The 23,141-nt window shown below is 38.7% G+C and overlaps 1 protein-coding gene across 1 annotated transcript in view; it reads right to left on the bottom strand.

The window, feature by feature from the left end:
- Nucleotides 1-22,820, bottom strand: part of tmprss2.11.L (transmembrane serine protease 2 gene 11 L homeolog) — a 37,364-nt gene extending 14,544 nt beyond the window's left edge. Inside the window, exons 1-11 of the mRNA XM_041581165.1 lie at nt 22,789-22,820; nt 22,227-22,351; nt 21,134-21,184; nt 19,427-19,534; nt 17,503-17,601; nt 12,747-12,791; nt 10,874-10,984; nt 8,948-9,077; nt 7,088-7,198; nt 4,967-5,010; nt 3,392-3,560 (exon numbers count right to left, since the gene is read on the bottom strand). Coding sequence (XP_041437099.1) covers nt 3,392-3,560; nt 4,967-5,010; nt 7,088-7,198; nt 8,948-9,077; nt 10,874-10,984; nt 12,747-12,791; nt 17,503-17,601; nt 19,427-19,534; nt 21,134-21,184; nt 22,227-22,351; nt 22,789-22,820 — 1,025 coding nt within the window. The remainder of the gene's footprint in view (nt 1-3,391; nt 3,561-4,966; nt 5,011-7,087; nt 7,199-8,947; nt 9,078-10,873; nt 10,985-12,746; nt 12,792-17,502; nt 17,602-19,426; nt 19,535-21,133; nt 21,185-22,226; nt 22,352-22,788) is intronic.
- Nucleotides 22,821-23,141: the final 321 nt, after the last annotated feature.

The following is a 23,141-nucleotide window of genomic DNA, read 5'->3' as shown; positions in this document are numbered from 1 at the left end:
GTTCTTATGGTCGGAACAACCAACGATAGTAACTAGTGATAGAGGAGCAGCATTTGCTGCAGAAGTTATTGGATATTGCCATGTTTATTAGGAACAATATTATGGAATTGTGGAGAGGAAAACTCAAAGTTAAAAACAATGCTGACTACAGTTTTTGCAGACAAACCAAGTACCACTTTGTCTAATGCCTGGACACCTATTGATACCCTCTCCAACACCCTTCTTACAGGGCGCAGTCACAGATGCATGGGTTAAATATGTACCTGAGCAAAGGACGTAAACACATTTGTTGCTAGGAATATAGGGTCAATTAAAGAATACTTTGATAAAAAGGGTAGACTGAATACAATTTGGGTATCTGGTAATGGTCCATGATTTTGGAAAAAAAAAGAACGTTCTTTTACTACAATATGAGGGGTCCATTTACTTTGGTTGACAAGGCCAGTCCAGCAATATACAGTACTTGGTCAAAACTGTTAGTGGAACAGGGAAGGTAACCCTAAAGTGGTATCAGGTTGACTAAATAAATAACTGTTAAGAAACCTGTTGGTTTTTTTTGTTGTTGTTTATTTTCAATGATCGATTTACTTTGGGGATAGCGTTATCAGTATCAACCCAGATCATGTTGAAATTTAAAGGACTCCTGAACATCTGATACAAAGGACAAGAAGTGCAAGAGATGCAAAAGACTCAACTAACTTCAACTAATTGGTGGGACTCAAAGTGAGATATTTCAGAACTACAACGTTATCGGAAGATGTTAATTTATATTCAAGGAATATTTTTAATACTTGGATTGTTGCTGCTTTGCAAGAAGACTAGGACCATTAAAAACCTTAAATGTTTTATTGCAGCCACATTTATAAAAGAGGAATCATGACGCTTGGGCTCCATTCCCCTTCTAGGATTACCTGTAGGATTACTGTCAAATGTATATACATTGTAATAATATTATATATGGTTTTTACATTTTATTAATTAACACTGTAAAACCTTTCCTCTGGGAGAGGAAACAAAATTATTCATTGTCACCTGGTTGTCTGGAACAAACAATAGGAGTCCTCCCTAATTTAGAAGACAAAAGTACTGGTCTGGGAGAAGTAATGTCACACCTAAAATCTAATTAACATTAACAAAGGATCTGGCTCACTGAAACCAACAATGAATAGGTCCCTGTAAATATACATAATCAATTAGTCAGGAAGGGGCAAGGACTGACAGTTTCTGGAAGGAGACATGGAGACACATATACTAACAGAGAATGATGAGAAATCTATGATCATTCAAATTCAGGAGAGCTGTCTAGAAACTTCTAAAAGGCTACAGTAGGGCAAAATAGACACAGAGGGCCCAAGTTAGTGTGTGCCCTTATAGTATATATTTGTTTTATATGGCTTTGTGCGCTTATTGTAAGGTTATTATTGTGTAAATTATTGATTTCTTTTTTTTTTTCTTTACTGCAGCATTTCTTTATATTTATGTAATTATTTGGAAAACCATATAAATTAATTTAATTACATTTATTGTTATCTCTTTGCCACACTATACTGCAGAACCTTCCTTATTTTCATAATATTACAAATGTTCTAGGTGTCCTTACTATGAGACTATCCCATTGACATCACTCTTCAAAGTCACCAATTGTTTCAACCAATTACAATTTCTGATTTAAAATATCCCAGGCAGAGCACTTAGGGACAATCCTGCTTCTACTGTTGGGCAAATTCAGTAAGACTAGGCAGCAAAAGAGCAGATTAAATGCAAGAAGGATATAATTGTTCTAGGCATTATAACCCAAATAATTTATCCTCAGGGTAGCCTTTTAAGAACTTTTCCTCATTGTGCTATGGTTTTATTTTATGTTAAATATATCACCCATATTATTCTCCCTGTAACTGATTTGGTATTGTTTATTGGATTTATTCTCCAATGACTCTGATCAACCACTCCTCCAGAGAAATCCCCACAGTGGAAACCTATACAGACCAACTTCTCTCTCCATTTGTAACCTTATATGCATGGAGGCATCCATTACAGTAGACCCTGTGTGACTTGAAGGACCCTCACCAGCAGAGCAAGTATATATTAGAGCCACTCTATATTCTCCCTCTCTCCTGTATCTACACATTGTCACTTGTAGCCTACAAGTTCCTGTCTTTCTTATAAAACTATAGAACAATGCATGGAATCTTTCTCTCCACTGGAATGAAGGGGATGCACAGGCACACATTTATATCATCTCTACATTTATCTAATTGCATATGCAAAGTTAAAATGACTTCTTAAGTTCACTTATCCAAACACATTGCTTACCATTGAGGATGAGTGAAATAGTTTGCTGTGTTTTGACCTCCAAAAAAAACATAAACCCTAATGTATAAGTAGCAACCCATAGGCTTAATTCCCCTATGGTCTGAAAGTTCCACAAGGTTGAAATCCCCTGCTTTGGCCAGCTAAGTGTTGGGCCTAAATTGGGTAAGGGAGGGGGGGGGTGAGTCCTTTGTCCCTGTGCAGTGTGTCCTGTTAGATTTCAGATTAAGCCAGAAGGTGTCACTGTTGTGCAAAAATCTGAGCTGCCATATGCTCAGGGTCAGTTCTGCTTAGTGCTGTCCGGTTTTACTTCAGTATGGAGTGATTGTTTTCAGCTGGGGTTCTTGTAGGAAAGACCCCCGGCTATGGAGAGAAGCCACATGGGCTGTGATGCCCTTGGTGGGCTCGAGGATAATGGGACCCCGATAATTGTTTGGAGTTCGGAGGCAGCAGATAGAGTAAAAGAGCTGCCGGGAAAAAGTTTGCTATGAAACGGGCTGGGATGTGCTCACACTCTGGGTGTTCTATTTGTTTTACTGCAAGTTTTTTTTTAAATCATTTGTTCATAGTGGGACCACCCGTAGGTGTGTCAACAGATCCCACTAGGTAGAGGCACTGCCATGGAGAGAAATTCCCAATACCCCTCAGGACCTGTGGATGGTACAAAATTCACAGTGTATATCCTATGGCACACGAGGTGGCCAAGATGAGGTTACATACTGTATTGTATGTATAATATAGTATAGTAAAAATAAAACAGCTATTAGCTTTTACATGGGTTGGATACCATTGAGAGGGCCCAGGGGGCACCTTGCTGACCTGTAGCCCTTGAAGCCTACAATGGGTGTTGATATAAAGATATGAAAATTATTATGCACTAATACTTCATATTTGTGCTTACTGCTATTTTATTTTCCAGTATTCCAACCCCTTAAGGTAGGTTAAAAGTCAAGCAGTTATGTGTCACAATTAAAATATTTACACTAAATTTCCATAATTTATATTTGCAAATATATATTGTCAAATACATCTGTCCCCATAAAAATAGTAGGGGGAATTTAAGAGGTTCAAAACAACTTACCCATCTACACAATGAGCTGCGGTTACTATCCACTGTGGAGTAATGATGGACCCATCACAAAATTCTCCTTTTCTGTGCCTTAGATTCACTTGCCAGGGCCAGTTTCCCAATGAAGCATTGGCTCCTCCTGATATTTGACAGCTTATATTGTTATTTGATACACCACAGCCTGCAGGCAAAGGAATTAAGGAACACACTCAAATATACCATCTTGCACCCCCATCAACGTAGCCCAACCCCCCCCCCCACTTTTTCCCCCACATTACCCCCTTTGGTGCATGTGCATACGTGAGTGAGTGCACATGCATGCTATCCCACCACTTCACCCCCTTACCACGCGTACGTGCGCACATGCACGCAAACAAGCACAATGATCTGGACTCAGCAGACCGGACTGGGATAGGCAGCAGTGAAAGGTACGTGCCTGGCGCCCCCCAAGCTTTACTCTCTAGGCACGTGCCTACTCTGCCTACCCCTATTTCTGGCCCTGCCTCCAAGTCTGGAATGCAAAAATAAGCACCTGCTTTGAGACCACTAGGAGCAACATTCAAGGTGCTCAGGAGTCACTGGTTGGGGATCACTGCCTTAGCCCCCCATTTTCACCAGTATCTGCTTATTCTAGGAAAGTATTAGTTGCTACTATGAAGGAATTTGTGTACAAAGGGCCAAACTCAATACCATGATAGGGCCGGATTCAAAACCATGATAAAATATTTTATGGGTTATCATATGAAAACTTATGGATACGATTCAATTTAAGGTGGAAAAACGTTTCTCTTAATTCGGTTCCAGTCTTTTTCCATAGACTTCAATAGAGTTTTCATGTGTTAACCAGTAAGATACATTTTCTCATTGAATTGCATCTGGCTCTATTGGAGAATCTGGTATTAAATTAGGAGATAAGCCTTTCTCATCAAATTAAGTCTGGCCCAAGGTGTCTTTAATCAGCCTCTCCAAACATAATCTATGACTCCCAGCATCCTGATTGTTGTCTGACTGGTTATACAGATGTTTCAATAAAGTACAAATGAATCTATAGACATATATATTATTAAAGGTGGCACCTAATCCATGTTTTTTCGGATATGTCTAAATACAGAATCCTCCACTTAAAGATGGGGGCAAAGATGAGCCAAATCTGAACTCTAACTTGACTATCCAAATGTGAACAAGTTGTTTACAATGTCATCAATAAATCAGTCTGAATCATCCAAAATTAACTCGAATGTGGCTGCATTCCATATTAAAGCCTGGATTTATTGGGATCCATTATTCAGAAACTCAGAATTAAGGAAAATCCTTCTCCTATAGACTACATTATAATTAAATAATTTGAATGTTGAAAAATTATTTCCCTTTTCTCTGTAATAATAAAACAGTAGCTTGTACTTGACCCCAACTAAGATATAATTAATCTTTATTGGAGGCATAATTAATGCTGAAAGGATTTTTGATAGACTTAAGCCATGGAGATCCAAATTACAGAAAGACCCCTTATCTGGAAATCTTTAAGTCCCAAGTATTCTGAATAGCTGGTCCCATACCTGTATTTATAGCCTATGTTTTCACACTTACCTATACAACGTAATGAAACCACGTATCCTGATAAACAGGAAGGACTGCAAATAAAGGCAGAATATTGTTAATTACAGGTTTTATTAAAATATTTACATGTAATTATATTAATGATGTATACGCTATTGGTTTAATCCAGAAATGTCTAGGCTTAAAGCCACTGTATGTAAAATATGCCACTAACATCACATTCTGGGTGGTGGAATGGGACTATAAGCAACAGGAGACCGGCAGCAGACCAATGAGAAGCAAGCAACTGGGTGTTTTTAATTGTAGTCTAGGCTAACACTTTTGCACTCAAATTAATTTCTGCTTTGGATTTTTACATGCCTGTTTTGAGTCTTGCTCACTAGGTGCCTGCTCTTAAACAACCAGGGGATACTGCCCCCTAGCTGAAGGCTGAGGGCAGTGCATCTGAGCCCCTCTTGAATGTGGTGAGGTTTTAGGATTATCATTTTTGTACTGTTTTTAATTGTATCCAATGACATTTTCAAAGAAAGATCTGTTACTACATGTTGCTGGGAGGTAAAAAATTTATCTTGGCTCCAACCTCATAAAACATCCTGAGTACTCTAAGGATAACAGGTGTTTACATATTCCCTAAAACCATATGGTACAGATTTAATTAAATTTTACTAACTCACATTTTCCCCTGTCTGATCACAATCTGCTCCTGTTTCAACTCTCACTTACTCCCTCCTCTCCCCTGCTATTCCCCAAACATTTACCTACACTAGACATGTCACTTCTCTCTTCTTTGTTTAACGCTAACATCTCAGCCACCTCCTGTCCTAATGTGCCCCTCTGTCTACTACAGCACATTCACCACTGCCCTTAATAAGCTGCTCCTGCCAAAACTAAATGCACTAGACACAAACAGCTTCAACCTTGGCATTCTGCTTATACAAATTCTCTCCAAAGACACTCGCGTGTATCTCTGGCTTAAATCCCACTTAGAATCTGACTTCTGGAGCTACAAATTTTCCCTGTGCTCCTATAACACCAGCCTTTCACTAGTCAACAAACAAACCTGGGCCCCTTATTATTTTCTCTCTATACTTCCTCCATTGGGCAAAACAAATCAACTCATATGGTTTCCACTACCACCTCTATGCTGACAATGCTCAGATCTATCTCTCCTCTCCTGATCTCAACACAGAAATTCTAACTTGGGCCACTATCTCTACTTGGATGTCATAATGTTACCTTAAATTAAACTTCTCTGAAACACAAATGGATTTCTCCAAGTAACTCCCATAACATCCCAGAATTATCTCTCATAGTTAACAATTCCACGTTCACCCCTTCTCCCCAGGCCCGGTGCCTAAGAGGTATCCAAACTTCTGCCCTTTTCTTCAATCCTCATATGCAGTTACTTATTAATCATGTCATTTTCACTTAAGAAACATATTCAAAATATGATCATTTATCACTGACCACAGTCCTCAGTGTACTACTTTCTCCCCGTGTGGGGTCCCAGGGCATAGAAAATTAATAGGCAGCAGCTTCTTTGGGACTTCTCCACTTCTATACTATTTTCCTTTTCCTACTCAATGTTCCTTGAATGACCGCTCTGGATTCTTTTTTAACTACTGTTCGATGAATAAATCACCTTTTGATTACATTATATAATGCAATAGCACTTTTAAAATATTATCAACTTTGAACCACAAGCAGTCAGAGACTGCAATCAATTTAGCACTAGCACTTTATAAGTTATCAGCATCCTGAATTGATTGTCACTGGACACCGGATAATCCTAATATTACGCTAGCACTAGCAATTCTAATATACACTTAAAAAACATTTCTCCGCTTTTTGAATTAATTATTTGAAATTTGTCTAACATCAAATTAATTTATTAGAAGTTTTTAAAAAGCATTTATTTATATTCCAGCACATGCACTTAATTCATATTAATTGATTGGTTCACAGTATATTTTAGAAATTGTTCATAATAAATCAATATTTTGAATTGACTTCATTAGAGAGTTTTACTATCTATTTCTTTTCTCTCAAATAATTGATACCAGTAATCCATGCCTTCGACTCTCTTTGAGGTCAATTTAAAAGACTGCCTTTCCTTCTTTCTTTTTTAAAATAATAATATGAGATAAATACCTGTATTCAACTCTTGTGTAGAATTTTGTGATTAGAGAACCTATCTTCACCTTGAAATATCCATTACGGGTGTATGGAGATCTGAAGACATTGTATCTGAGATAGGAATTCCTGAAGAAGAAACCAAACTTAAATGCCTGGACTAATGGAAGATAGATATACAGGAGTATAAGAATAAATTAAATCCTTAGTGGAAAATGTTATATGGCAGAACTCTTTGGACGATTAAAAGGGAAATACGGATCAAATACATTCACATAAATGTAACCCATAAAACATACACATTAGTTTGCAAGGTGGGCCTTATGTATGAGTGAGAGCTTGAGCTGATACTTAGCAAATTAAACTTCAGTGAAACAGTTACATGTAACAGTCTATTGCATAAAAACTGGTTGACAATATGACTTTTTTTCAGCTGCTGTTGGGAAGAACCCTGTTATATTTGCAAACCTTTCTCTCAACTAGGTCATCTTGAAGGTGTTGGAGTAAAGGTAATAATAAAATGGATACAACTGTTTAAGACAATAAATGGATGCCAGTGGTTCTTAACTAAGAACCAAGTTTGTTAAACAGGTAACAGAAGGTACTTTCTTGAGTACAAAAAAAAGATGAGGAGATACAGTAACAGAAACAACGACAGAGGGTCTGTAACCAGTAGTGGGATATGCTTTTAGTGGTCAGAATCCCCTGCTGTGGAAACATAGCAGGGATTAAGCTATACATTGAGTCCCTCTCCAGCTGACTGACCCTTCCTTTTTGGAAGGGTATCATCCAGAAGAAATGAAAAAGTTTGCTAGATGAAATTCTACTATCTATTTTTTATCCACTTCATAGTTTTTCTGCTCCTTAACTTCTTTAAAAATTTTGGTCAGTTTAGGGTTTAAAGCTTGATGCTGGGTCTGATGCTCCAAGCTGTCCAACACATCCACCCCCGGCACCAGGTGGAGTTCAAAGATGATCTTCTATTATATTATATCTCCCCCCCCCAGAGGACACAGGTAACTGAAGTGGCACTTCCTAAGCCATTAGGGAAATTTCCTACTTGGATGTCATAATGCTACTTTAAATTAAACTTCTCTAAAACAGAAATGGCTGTCTTTCCCCCAAGTAACTCCCATAATATCCCAGAATTATCTATCATAGTTAACAATTCCACAATCCCCCCATCTCCCCAGGCTAGGTGCCTTGGAGTTATCCTAGATTCTGCCCTGTCCTTCACTCATATCCAGACACTTATTAAATCATGTCACTTTCACCAAAGGAACATATCCAAAATATGATCAATTATCACCAAAGATGCCACTAAAATTCTTATTCACTTGCTCATCTTATCACATCTAGACTACTGTAACTCTCTATTAATTGACCTTCCCTTCAACTTTCTAGTCCATAATAAGCACTGCCACCAGGCTTATTCACCTCAGCAACCGCTCCTCCTCTGCCATACCATAGTAAGCACTTACTACGCTCCTCTACTGACTGCTGGGGTCTGATGCTCCAAGCTGTCCAACACATCCATCCCTGGCACCAGGTGGAGTTCAAAAATGACCTTCTATTATATTATATTATATCTCCTATAGATTTATCTCTGGCTAGTTAGGAAAACCTCCCCCCACAGACAACTGAATTGGCACTTCCTATTCCATTAGGTAAATTCCCTACTTTACTTTTCTTACTCTTGTATGTTTAAAGGCACCCCAAACCGTGCTGAACTGAACTGTTCGGCCACACCAGATGTTACTTACAAATGGGTTAATTGCAATTGCCAACAAAGTAACATGCGGATCCCCCTCTACAAAATGAAGAAATTCTAAAGCAGATTCATGACAGTTTTTACAGCTCACAAAAACAATATTTTACCTGTTGTATCCAAAATCTTGGCAGGCAGACCTTCCATAGTCATCATTCCAATCATCAGCGCACACGGGCAGCCATGTTGACTTTAATGTAGAATAGACCTGCAGTTGGAAGTCTGCTCCATATAATCTCACTGGAAGAGAAAGTAGATTTGTTCCTTACATTCCTGTAATTCTGAAACTAACAAACTCCACTAAACTGGACAGCCCCAATGAAGGTTATTTAGATTTCAAGGTGGATTCTCTCTTATTCAGCCAGCTAACACAATTTCATTCTATCTCTCCCTGGGACACCACAAAGATGGTGGTACCTTGGGTTTGTGCTCTCGTAGGAAAGTTATATCTCTAAACAGATAGGGAAGGTAATTCATATGACCACAGTCCCTGGTGTCCTGTCTTCTCCATCTATGCGGTGTCCCCGTCAGAGATAGAGCGAAACTGAGTTAATAACAATCGGAACAACTCCACCGTATATTCATTTCTTTTTTTGTATCTTGTATACATATGAATTTTTTGAACACATTTTAAATCATTCCATTATTTATATACCGTTGGGTATTTATAAGCACTAGCACAATTTTAGTAATGATCAATTTATATATTTACAGAGATTAATCAAATTGATGATTTTATTATCTAGCTTTAATATATTGATTAATTCACAATAAGAGCACTTTATAGCAACATCTGTATGATAATTAATTACGTATGGATATTAATTAATTGTTGGTTAAAGAATTTATTAATAATACTGATAGCACTATCTAGCACAGGACTTAATACTATTTGGATATAATTGGAATAGCAGTTGGGAACGGAGGGGTATTTCCGTTTTGCTTTGTTTATATATGTAAATGTAATGGGAATTCTCTGGTTAATTGTAACTTATCACCAAGTTTACAGTCTGTGGATAATGGGATCAAAGTGCTACACATTGTAAACTCCACATATTTAGCGAATGCATTGAAGTTAATGGGCATCAAAATTATTTTGGCCCGCGTCAATTTTTGAAGCTAGTAACAAAATTTTTTATACAAGTGACTATTTTGTCTAAATGCATTAATGTCAATGGGTGTCTGAATAATTTTGACGCACGACAATTTTTATGCGCATGCCAACTTTGATGTGTGAAAAAATGTTTTTGTTACAGCGGATTTTTTCACAAAGACACCTGGTATCCATATTTATGATGGTTTATTTTTGTGTCTAATTTTATGTGGGAGATAAGATACAGTAAAGTTGATGTTCTGAGTCGATATTTAGAAAAAAACACAATAAATTTAGCAAAATTTAGACATATCGACCATTTTGCATTCATTAGAATGTGTAGAGACCCAACATTCGCAGGAGAGCCTGGGGAAAAGGGGGGCAAGGGGTCTGCTTCTTCTATAGCCATCAAGAGCCTCCCCTTTACCTATGACGGGGAAGCATCGGCACGGGTGGATAGCGGGCAGAGTCTGGGTGGTGAGTGGGTGTAGTCTTGGCGAGGAGTGGGTGGGAAGGGGCAGGGTGGGAATTGGGCAGGAGGATGGGGATCAGAATGCGCTGGCCCCTCTGAAGATTTTTTTTTGCAGGGGGGTCAGACGTACTCTAGTTTCGCCACTGGTGATGTACTTTGAAAATTTGGTTTAATATTCCTGTAGGTTTTGATCTGTACAAGATAATCTCCATGAAACTAAACATATTTGCAATTGGCTTAGGACTCTACATCAGCTTTTGCACATAGTATAAAATATGTTTCTGATATATTTCTCTATAATATGTAAAATGTTTTTTCTAGGTTTTTCTGTAAGTAAATTAACTTGTATAGCAATCTCTTTATAAGTCTGTAGTTGAATTAAGGGAGACCAAAATGTTAGAACTCAAAGGCTGTGCCGTACCTCAAAAGGCCTGAAAGCCTCTACGTTAAGATTTTAAACAAACTACTCACCACAGGAGATTTCATCCTCTCCCTTAGGACACTGGGTCACCACATCACACCACTGGGATGAGAGGATAGAACTTGCAGACGAGCCACATGCCGTTGTTATTTCTGTTTTTACTAAAGCAAAAGCAACAGGTTAAGAAGCAGATATATAGAAATGACAAAATAAGAGAAATATTTACTTTTTTGGAGTAGTTTCACCAAAAATGAAGATTCTCCTCAACGTTAGAAATGTACTAAAAGGAGAACACACTAAAGGTGGCCATAGATGCACAGATAATATCGTACAAAATTAATTTTCGTCTGATATTGGGTGCGTGTATGGTGGAAAAAGAGCCGACTGATATTGGCAGAAGACTTGGATATCGGTGGGCTTGTCGATCAGGCTGGATGGAAAATTTTGATCGGGTTCCTTTGAAGGGACCCAAACATCGGCCATTGTTAGTGCTACCTGTATATCTGATGATTCAGCTCTACACGTGTGTATTGAAACGAATGATCTTTCCCAAGAAAGATCGTAATTGTTACATCTATGGCTGGCCACCTTTAGTTTTGGAGGACCAACTTCTCAGTGGTGAAAATTATTTTCGCGTTAGTGTAAATTCACCTCTTTCTTCTCAAGGTGAAATTTCTCCAGTGATTGATCTCAAATTTAATATGCGCACAAGAACAAAGAAAATTTCCCCAGGTTCAGGCTGGTGAACCACACATATAAAGATAAAGCAGCCCCTTTAAATCTCATTATCAACATTACCCCCCTCCATGTTAATTTTCCACATACGTCATATCTTCATGGTGAAACTTCTCAAGAGAATTTTATGGACTACTATTGTAGGGGGAAAATATATTGGTGAATTTTCACAGAGAATTAATGTCAGAACAAAATTCACCACATTTCTCTTGAAAAAGTGAATTTAAGATTTTTTAATAAATGTGAGGTCTGTTGTGAAAATACACCTGGCATATTGTGACATCACTAGGCACTCTTTATAATGACATGTTTTTAGAAGATATCGATGATGTGTAAAAAATATCTATAATATATGTGTACATGTATGGGACCTGTTATCGAGAATGCTCGGGACCTGGAGTTTTCTGGATAATGGATATTTCTGTAATTTGGATCTTAATACCTTAAAGGGGTGGTTCACCTTTAAGATTACTTTTAGTATGTTATATAATGGCCAATTCTAAGCAACTTTACAATTGGTCATCATATAGTTTTTAAATAATTTGCCTTCTTCTTCTGACTTTCAAATGGGGTCACTGACCCCATCTAAAAACAAATGCTCTATAAGGCTACACATTTATTGTTATTTCCTTTTTATTACCCATTTTTATATTCAGTCCCTCTACTATTCATATACCAGTCTCTTATGCATGTTTGCTAGGGTATTTTGGACCATAGCAACCAGATGGCTAAAAATGCAATGCAATGGAGAGCTGAAATAACTCAAAATGCACCAATAATAAAAAATGAAAACAAATTGCAAATTGTCTCAGAATATCACTCGCTACCTCATAGCTACCTCAAGTTAATTCAGAGGTAAACAACCCCTTTAAGTCTACTAGAAAATCATGTAAACATTAAATAAACCCAATAGGCTGGTTCTGCTTCCAATAAGGATTAATTATATCTTAGTTGGGATCAAGTACAAGCTATTGTTTTATTATTACAGCGAAAAAGGAAATCATTTTAAAAAAATTGCATTATTTGAATATAATGGAGTCTATGGGAGCTTTCTGCATAATGATTTTCCAGATAACAGGTTCCATACCTGTACTGATTAACCACCCACTCACCAGCCTACACAATAAAACTGTTCCTCAACTCTCCACCACCACAACCAGCAAAAGAATCTGCCAAAGAGAATCTTACCTGGTTTGTACCAATATGACTCCTTCTGCTCCCTGTTCTTTATTGCTGCAATTGGAATTGGAAGTATTAAGCCAAGTTTCCCAGCACTGAGCAAGTATGTCCTTAATCTCCTTAATTTGGCAAAACTGCCCAAAAATGTGTTAAATTTTGCAGAAATTTCTCTAAATGCTTTGGAGTCACATTCTTTCTCACATCAAATGCATAAAAGGGATCGGACAGTTTTCACAATTTTTCATGGGAAAGCAAAATTCAGATTTGTGAACCATAATTTTGCTCCGAATCTATCCCGTCCCTACTCTTGCATCAATAATTGTTTTACGATTACTTTACATATTAGAAATTCAAGGATCATGGGGCAGTTTTGAGTCAATGAGAACAATTTGGTTTATCTCGTGAAAACTCAGTAAAAGAATAAAATTAGAAGAGAAGTTTTTCAGTTACGCGGACAAAAAATTGAAATGATTAATAAAGTTTCTCTTACCAAATTGCCAGATAATTACAAATATTACCACGATAAAGATTATAAACCCACAGACTGCTACTGTATTGGCAATCCTCTTCTTCCCTTTAAAACAAAGTAAATGTTAGTGAATGAGAAATAAATGACACGGAAAGCTGGTTAGGATTTAACTATTACACTTGATTTAATAATTTATCTAAAATAACCACCACTGAAATGGCCTTTTAGTCTATTAAGGTATTTGCAGTGTATGTCATTGAGGGAGAGAAATAGGAGGTTGGGACTATGATAAAGGACTGGTAAAGATTTGCCACAAGGACTCCCCAGCCATTGACCAGCCCAACCGCGATATCTGCCATGTTTCCCACTGTGCCGATAACATCTGTCACCACTTCCCACTGCAACAATGACATCTGTTCCATCCCCATGCCTGCTACCAGCCCAGCACACACACCAGTGCCGACCTTTGTGCACAAATCTCGGCCAGCAGGGGTCACTAGGATGGGGGCTTACTGAGAAGTATACCAGTGAACTAGTCTAACTGTCAGCTTGCTCTCAAAAGCCCTGCAGTCACTCTGCTACTCCATGGACGTCATGAGAAGTCATTCTCCATGCTTCACTGCAAGTATGGTGAGTGTGGGCAGATCAGTGTATGGGGGTAGAGATAACCTGTCATCCAATCAAGGTTAGTTTTTCACTTTTTTAGTTTCTCCTCTTTACTATAGAGTAACTATTTGGAAGACATCAACTAGTAGGTGTAGTGTTCAGTAACAGCCCTTCTAAGGACATGTTTATATGTTTATTGCTATGCAGCACTGCTGACACTAGCGGGCATCCTCTACAGCAGTGCAGGGAGAATCCGAGAGTATTCTAGGATTCTATGGTTATGACACTTTCCATGTGGAGCCAGCTAGGCAGTTTTTGCAGGCTGTTGAATAAAGCGATAACCAAAGCCTTCTGTGTGTGTGGGTCAAGATTCAACAGTAGGCTCAAGGTCCGGATTCAGGAGCAGCTATGTACATATTGGATGGCAGTGTGCAAAATAGCAAAAATCAGCACAATCTGTCCTTTCTTTTAAATCTGCACACTGCCTTCCTGTGGTGTTTAAAGGGGACCCGTCACCCAGACAAAATGATCCAAATCCTATTTTATAATGTTAGTCAAGCAAAATGAACTTTAATTACACTGTATAAATTATTTGAATCTTGTTTCCATCAGTCTGGGAATTCATAATTATAGCCACCAGGAAGGAGCCATTTTGTGGACACTGTTATTAAGGCAAGCCTTGTATCATCTCAGAATCTTGTTTGTGCACCAGGGGACAGGGACCCAATGTCCATCCCCATGCCCTGGCTACACAATTAAATGGTGAAGAGAACAGGGAATGTAGGGAGAGCGGTGACATCTAGGAAGTGCTGAATGGAGAGTGAAAGTAATTGCTTGCCCCACCTCTATGCCACTGGCATAAAGGAGGGGTAGGCAATACTTGATTGACAGCTGATATTTTTAAATGAGTTTACAACTGCTATGAATGCTTTAATAAAAAAAAGAAATTGGATTTCATATTTAATTTACGAAGGACTTTTATTATACAGATTTTTATGTCTGAGTGACGGGTCCACTTTAATTGGCACAGGTCCTTCGCTCTATTTCAGAGTGCAGAGAATTGTAGCTGCCCGCATGAATAGAGCTCTGCCTGTATTTGACAGAGAATGCATGCCACTGTGAACCCTTTAGACTGAAGACCACATCTGTTCATTGATGCGATCCAACTGCTCGTATACCTTTCATTATGATCTGATCATTGTGCCCTAGGGCCCACGATTGGATCAGCCCGATATTGTACACCTCAAGGTGGGTATATTGGGGAGCATGTTTGGAGACATAGCCAAACCAGGGGATCTCTCTGTGTATGGCCAACTTTAGATCCATTTTCCACATAATTTGTTCCGTTCTTTGTATCAGTTTAATTGCCCCTTTCCATCTCATCAGCTAAACTGGTGCTCGAAACTGCACTCTGAGTATGCTTTAAATTCTTTGTCTCTCTGTAAACATGAACATACTTTATTAACTTTAGCAGACACTTACCGACACTGTCTAGGGTTGCACAGTCTGTTATCTACAATAACTCAAATTTTCTCGATTAAAAAGTCTACCATTTATTGTAGAAGTAACATTCGTGCTGCATTTTACAACACTGAGCATCATTTTCCAGTTTGGCTGCCCATTCCCAAATATATTTAAATTGTTCCAGAAAGAGAAACATGGAACCTTTTGGTGTGCACAATTTCACTCACTAATTAGTGTTTCACAGACAGATTCCTGTTGCACATTGATTTTATGTCTTTGACAGGGAAAGGGATAAAATAATTGTCTGCAATGCACTACAAAAATATAAATATAGCTCCTATGGTGGGTTTGCAAGATTTGTAGTATTCCAGAGTAATTGTGCTTGAGTACAAACATACTCAAGTCTCACTCAAAACTCCTTTAAACTGCTGTAGATTTTTTGAAGTTTTCATCCGCTACACAGTCCAGAATAAAGTCACATAAACTGTCAAGCACAAATGAAGAAATGATTGAAACAATTGACAACTGGGCCACTATGCACAGGTTCCCTGCAGAAAATGTGTACAGGTATGGGACCTGTTATCCAGAAAGATCGGGACTTGGGTTTTTTTCTGATAACGGATCATTCGGTAATTTGGATCTTCATAAATTAAGTCTACTAGAAAATAATGTAAACATTAAATACACCCATAAGGCTGGTATTGCTTCCAATAAGGATTCATTTTATCTTAGTTTGGAGGAAGGAAATCATTTTTAAAATTTAGATTATTTGATTATGATTGTAACGACCACGTTATCAGGAACCTTGTTCAGTGACAGTACCTTTGAATGCACAGATGGACCCTGTGGGTTCCGGTGTTCATTGACGCACTTTTGGGGCCTGGGCTTTCTGCTGCGGAAGCCAAAAACGAAGTGCGTAGCAAGTCTATAAGCGAGGTATCGGCAGGGATTTAGAAAATACGTAGTCATAGTCAGGAGAAGGGTTCAAGGCAGGCGGCAGCAATCGTAGTCAAAGATCGGGCAGAAGTCAAAACCAGGAATTCATAGTCACAAACAAATGCTTCGGCAGGAACAGTAAAACTGGAAACAGCTTGGGCACTCACAAAATGGAGAACTGGGTTTTTACAGCTGTTTTGGCACCAAGATTTGAATTTGATGTGCATCAATGAATTGCGTCATGACTCTCAACGTCAAGAAGCCCGGCGTCGGACGCCAGTGTCACTGGAATAGGAACCCGGAAGTGTGCGCCTGCGTAACGCCATTTGGGGAGAGACGCGCCTGGAGGTAAGAGGCTGCAGCAATCTCACGGCGTATCATACAATAATGGAGTCTATGGGGCAAATTTACTAAAGGGCAAAGTGACAAAAGCTGGCGAAAATTCGCCAACGTGATGTCATTTTGGAACTTCGCCGATTTACTAACGGGGACTGGTGTAACTTCGCTAGCAAAGGAGATAGACTCTAGCGCTACTTCGCACTCTTGCACCAGGCGAAGTTTCGCTCTGGCGAAAGAGTGTTACTTTGCAAATTCACTAAGATGTGCATTTTACTGAATGTTACCTGTTCTGCCAGACTTGCCTTCACCAGCTCAGACCAGGCAAAGGGTCAATGAAGTGTATAGGACTGCTTCAATTTTTAGTTGAAAAATTTCAAAGTCCCAAAAAACACCGGCGTTTCAGGGTGATAGGCTGTAGAAGTCCGTAAATTTTTTTGTTGGGTATCCGGGTTCCCCCATACATTTCCTACCATATGGCACATAAACAATACACTGGGCACATGTGTAGGACATTATAACAACTCTATTTTATTTTATTAAGCTTCCCTGGGCTTGGGTAGTGTAATGTATTTGCTGCAACATATATGTCCATTGAAATTTAACTTCCCGCTGTATGCAAATTAGCCAACGCTAGCGCAACTTCGCTTTGCTTGCCGAATTAATGTTAGCACAACTTCACAATCGTTCGGCGCCCTGGACGCAAATCCGCGTTTTAGTGAATTAGCGGTGTTCTGGCGAATTTTCGTGTTGCGATGTGGGCGAAGCAGACACTAGCAAATTTGCGACGCTTAGTAAATTTCCCCCTATGGGAGATAGCCTTTTGGTAATTTGGAGCTTTCTAGATAATGGGTTTCTGGATAATGGAAAATACAAATATAGTATATGACATTGCTCCTGGGAAATGATGTGCTTTGCTAGGATATTGCTTTTATTCATAAAACAATCACTTACTTGAATAAGTCGATGATGGCCATCTTACTGATGGAGGTGCTGATACACGATTTGTCCTAGGTGCATAGAGTCTGTATGTCGGTGGTTGCACAGGATAAGCTGGAATGATAACAAGTTTAACAAATATATATTAAGGATATAGAGGTATGAGAGCAGGGGTTACCTTAAATACAGATGATATCATGCATGTTGTTGCAAAAGGGTTCAAACATTTTATATGAAACACAATATTTAGCACCCAAGGCTACAGAAGATATATAATGAGAGCCTTGTACAATTTCTCAACCGTTTGTCAAAATGTTTTACATAATCCTTATTTTTCAGAAAATAAATATTCATTTTTACATACTGTAGGCTGAATCTGAGCGTTAGTGCCTTTTATTGGATACTGGATTTTGTTTTACAGTTTACTTGTTACATAATAATGTAAATTGGAAATGTCCTTAGAGATTTTTTTTCACTATGCAACAAATAGTTTTTGGATGGAGCTCCCTTTCAAACTGCTATAGGGACCATAGGGTTAAGTTCTCCTATGGTCTGAACATCTCACATGATTGGAAATCCTCTGATGTGGCCAGCTAAAGGTAGCCATAAACGGGCAGATTAAAGATGCCGATATAGGTCCTTTAGATCAATTCGGCATCTTATCTGCCGGTGTATGGGGTGTTAGGATGGGTCCCCCCAATCAATATTAGGCCAAAGATTGGGCAGGTTTGATTATTCTTGGTGACTGAGGACTGCATGGGCTAGTTGATGTGGTCCCATCAGTGCCCATTTCCTTTGTTGTAATCTGATCATTTGGCACTAGGTCAGAACGATTGGATTAACCTGATATCGCTCTGCCTTTGGTGGTCATATCAGTTTAAGATTCACTTGTTTGGCGACCTTGCCAAACGAGCGGATCATGTCGTGTATGGCCACCATAAGTGTTGAACCTAAATCGGATAAGGAAGGGGGAGTGAGTCCTTTGTCCCTTGTGCAGTGTGCCCTGGAAGATTCCAGATTTTGCCAGAAGGTGCCACTGTTGAGTAATTTCTTCATAGAGCTGAGCTGCCATGTGCTCATTCTCAGTCTGCTGAGAACACTGAGCACTGAGTGTGGACACTGAGCAAAGATGTCTGAGAAATTGAGAAGCCTGTGGAGGGCTTGGGGTATGGGGCTCCAAGCCTGGGGAGCTCAACCAGGAGGTTCTAGAGTTCAGAGGCAGCAGAAAGACTGTGACATCTGCTGCCTGTGGATTCATTTCAGTAATGGGAGGCTTTGTTGTGCTTGCACTTTGGATTGTGCTGGGAGCTGTGCGCTGAAGATTAAAGCAAACTGGCTTGAGGATGTGGAAACACTGTGGATGCCTGTGCCAGCTCTGTGTGGGCCCCCGGTGAGTCTGCTTGAGGGAGGGTATTGAAAGGCTCCATCGTGTGTCCCCGATGTTGTCCATGTGACTGCTATGTGGGGGTTACTGCCTCTGTCCATCAGGAGAAGTATTTGGGCAGGTAGCGCTACCTGGGGAAAGTTAAGAGCTCTTGGGAAAAATGGACTGTGACTCTCTTTATCCACCCAGAGCGGAGCGTGGACCTTTGCCTGGAAATGACTGTGCCAGGGTTGGACTACCACATGGGATCCCCAGGGCAGGGGTTATTTATATGTGATATTGTGAATTTGCATTTTACTTTTCTCCATAAAGTTTTATCTGTTTAACTGCAACAGTGTAGTTAATTATTATTTCCTAGTAGGTGCATCCATGGATCCCACTAGGTGGAGGCACTGCCATTGGGAGAAGTTCCCAGTATCCTTTCATTTAGCAAAAAGTAAGAAATTAAACATTTGTTCTTTAGTTCTGCAAAAAATCTTATACATTACAAAGATTTGAATTACTACTTGAGAAATCCTGCACTTTTCTATGATAGGGCCTTTAAGAATCACTTACTTGAAGGCTGACTTAGTGTTGGAGATGTTGCTACACAATTTATATCAAGACTGTTTGGTGGTGGTGATGCAGGACAGCTTGGAATGATAACAGTTTTCAGCACAAGCTCTACACAGTGTAAGGAAACATGGGCTCAACATGGGCCTATATATTAAACCTAAATTTTTGGTCAAGATTTTAAAGGGGAAAACTGAAATTTTTTGAGGAAAGAAAAACTCGAATTTTTAGAGATTTATTATAACCCAAAGCCGCTTATAATCCAAATCCGAAAATACTCCAGCTAAAACCTGTCACGGTCACGTGTCAATGGCAGATGTCCCTGAAGATGTTTTTTGACACTATGATCTGCCCTGGGTTTCGTACGATAATCCGAAAAAGTCAAGATTTTTCGGGTGACAACTAGAGATTTGTCCATCAAACTCGAAAATATATGTACAATCTGAATTTTCAATTTGACCAAGACTTTTCCTACACCAATTTTTTCAAGCTGATAAATGAGTTAAATTTGCTAATGGGAGTTTGGTTGACATTGTTTTAATAAAAAAATGAGATAAATTTGAGTTTTAGTAAATACCCCCCTAAGAGGCCCATTTATCAACATTCTCATTTTAGTGGTTTTTGAAACCACAAATAAACTATTTTTCTCTAAAACAACAAATTTATTAAAAGACCCAGAAAAAAAGCTGAACAATCTGAATAAAAATACGAAACCTCTAAAAATGTGATCTATTCAGACATTTAGGGGTAAATTTACTAATGGGCGAAGTGGCCAACGCTGGCGTAATTACGCTAGCAAAGGAGATAGACTCTGGCACAACTTCGCACTCTAACTCCAGGCGAATTTTTGCTCTGGCCAAAGAGCGTCACTATGCAAATTCACTAAGTCTTTGATTTTACTGAACAATACCTCTATTGCCAGACTTGCCTTCGCCACCACAGACCTGGCAAAGTGCAATGGAGTAGATAGGAGTTTGTCAAAAAAAAAAAAAAAATTTTTCTAAATCTCAAAAAAACGCTGGCGTCTTTTCCTTTTTACAGGGTGATAGGCTGAAAAAGAGCAAACATTTTTTTGGGGTACCTTCCTTCCCCCTTACATTTGATAACATATGGAACCTAAACTATACTGTGGGCACATGTGTAGGGCAATATAACAACTCTATATAATTTTATTAAGGTTCCCTGGCCTTGTGTAGTGTAATGAATTTGCAGCAGCATAAACGGCCATTGTACTTTAACTGCACGCCGTATGCAAATCAGCCAACGCTAGCGTAACTTCAAACTGCTGATCATATTTTCACTAGCGCAACTTCACAAGCATTCGGTAACCTGTGTGCAACTTCGGATCTTTGTGAATTAGCGTTGTCCAGGCGAATTTAAGCCTGGCGAAGTGTTGCGATGTGCAAAAAAACCCACTGAAAACCTCTAAAAGTCTAACTGGCTTAAAAACTGGTCCATTAGGATCAGCGCTTCTATGGAACTTCAAATGCTTTTACTTGGAGAAGTTTTTTATGAGAGCTTTACATGCTTTTTACACTTTATAAATCTCAAATTTTTTTGATTTTTAGAGAAATTAAAAAAACATACATTTTTCGAGAAAGAATTTTGATTCATGAAAAAAATAGAGATTTGAATGTAAATAAATAGGTACCTTAACCACAAATCATAAAATTCACAAGGGGAGGACTTTTATTCCAAGATATCACTTACTTTGAGCGCTTGGTGATGGGGTTTGGTATGGTGGGGGTGGGTCTGGTTGAACTGGAATGACATAGGGAAAAAATATTCAAATAGAAGTTTTACAAAGCATAAGTGAACATTGTCTTAATGTGAAACCACAAAATATGTAATGGACTTTGTAAAAGCATCAAATATATTTAAGGCCTTGTAACTTATAGAATTAGTTATTGCACTGCTGTATCCTTGTTCTATGTTGTACTGCCCCACAGGACAAATATATTTCTTTATCATTTATACTTTATAGTCTTTACATGTAGCACATTAGACACTGTTATCGTAAGGTAGGATTGTGCTGGGAGCTGTGCTCTGAAGATTAAAGCAAACTGGCTTGAGGATGTGGAAACACTGTGGATGCCTGTGCCAGCTCTGTGTGTGCCTCCGGTGAGTCTGCCTGAGGGAGGGTATTGAAAGGCTCCAGCGTGTGTCCCCTGTGTGAGGACAGGTGTTGTCCATGTGACTGCTATGTGGGGGCTACTGCCCCTGTCCATCAGGAGAAGTATTTGGGCAGGTAGCGCTACCTGAGGAAGGTTAAGAGCTCTTGGGAAGTATGGACTGTGACTCTCTTTATCTACCCAGAGTAAAGTGTGGACCTATGCCTGGTAAAGATTGTGCCAGGTTTGGACTACCACATGGGGTCCCCAGGGCAGGGGTTATTGATATGTGATATTGTGTATTTGCATTTTACTTTTCTCCAGTTATATTAAGTTGTATCTGTTTAACTGCAACAGAGTGGTTAATTATTATTTCCTAGTAGGGACACCTGTAGGTGAATCCCTGGATCCCAATAGGTGGAGGCACTGCCATTGGGAGAAGTTCCCAGTACCCTTTCATTTAGCAAAAAAGCAAGAAATTAAACATTTGTTTCTTTAGTTCTGCAGAAAATCATATGCATTACAAAGATTTGAATTACTCCTTTAAAAATCCTGCAAATTAAAAGAACATACATTTTTTGAGAAATTTGATTCATGAAAAAAATAGAGATTTGAATGTAAATAAATAGGTCTCTTAACCACAAATCATAAAATTCACAAGGGGAGCACTTTTATACCAAGATATCACTTACTTTGAGCGCTTGGTGATGGTAAATCCTGAGTTGGACGTAGTGGTATAAATGTGATTCTAGATTCAGGGGGTTGGTATGGTGGGGGTGGGTCTGGTTGAACTGGAATGACATAGGGAAAACAAATTCTAACAGAAGTTTTACAAAGCATAAGTGAACATTGTCATAATGTGAACAAAACACATTATGTAATGGACTTTGTAAAAGCATCAAATATATTTAAGGCCTTGTAACTTATAGAATTAGTTATTGCACTGCTGTATCCTTGTTCTATGTTGTACTGCCCCACAGGACAAATATATTTCTTTATCAGTTATACTTTATAGTCTTTACATGTAGCACATTAGACACTGTTTTTTTACCTGGTAGAATTATCTTTCTTGTATTATTTGTGGAATATTGATCAAGAATGCTGTCTCTCCATGATCACTGTTTGTGAGTGAAGCTACTGTTTTCAGAACTTTACAACAGTTATGTTTTCTTACTAGAAAGAACTGGTGGCGTAATGTGTAGATACTTAACATACATTTGGATTCCTAAGTTTTTATTACCCAAACACACTTACATGGCCTTGGAAATGCTGAAGATGGATGCCATCGCTGTGGCTGCGTAAAAACAGTGCAAACTTATTACATAATGATAAATCAAAGTGTCAGAATTTTTACTCAAGGCTCATGCAGTAATGAGTAAAAAATCATCCAGTCTGATATCTATACCAGTTTTTTTGTATCTTGAACATAATTCATTCATAAGTCATTTATAAAATTCATACCAGCATTGTTATAAGCATTGTTATCCCACGCCTTAACACGTTGCCTGTTGCCAAGAAGGGCAGGTTAATGGTCCTTCACCAAAACTACATTTTTGTCACTGCAGAACCTTAAAGGAGAACTAAACCCTTAAAATGATAATGGCTAG

Source organism: Xenopus laevis, chromosome 2L, assembly GCF_017654675.1.
Source record: "Xenopus laevis strain J_2021 chromosome 2L, Xenopus_laevis_v10.1, whole genome shotgun sequence".
Lineage (NCBI taxonomy): Eukaryota > Metazoa > Chordata > Amphibia > Anura > Pipidae > Xenopus > Xenopus laevis.
Note: the sequence above shows the minus strand (reverse complement) of the source record. Positions and strands in the feature narration are given on the sequence as shown.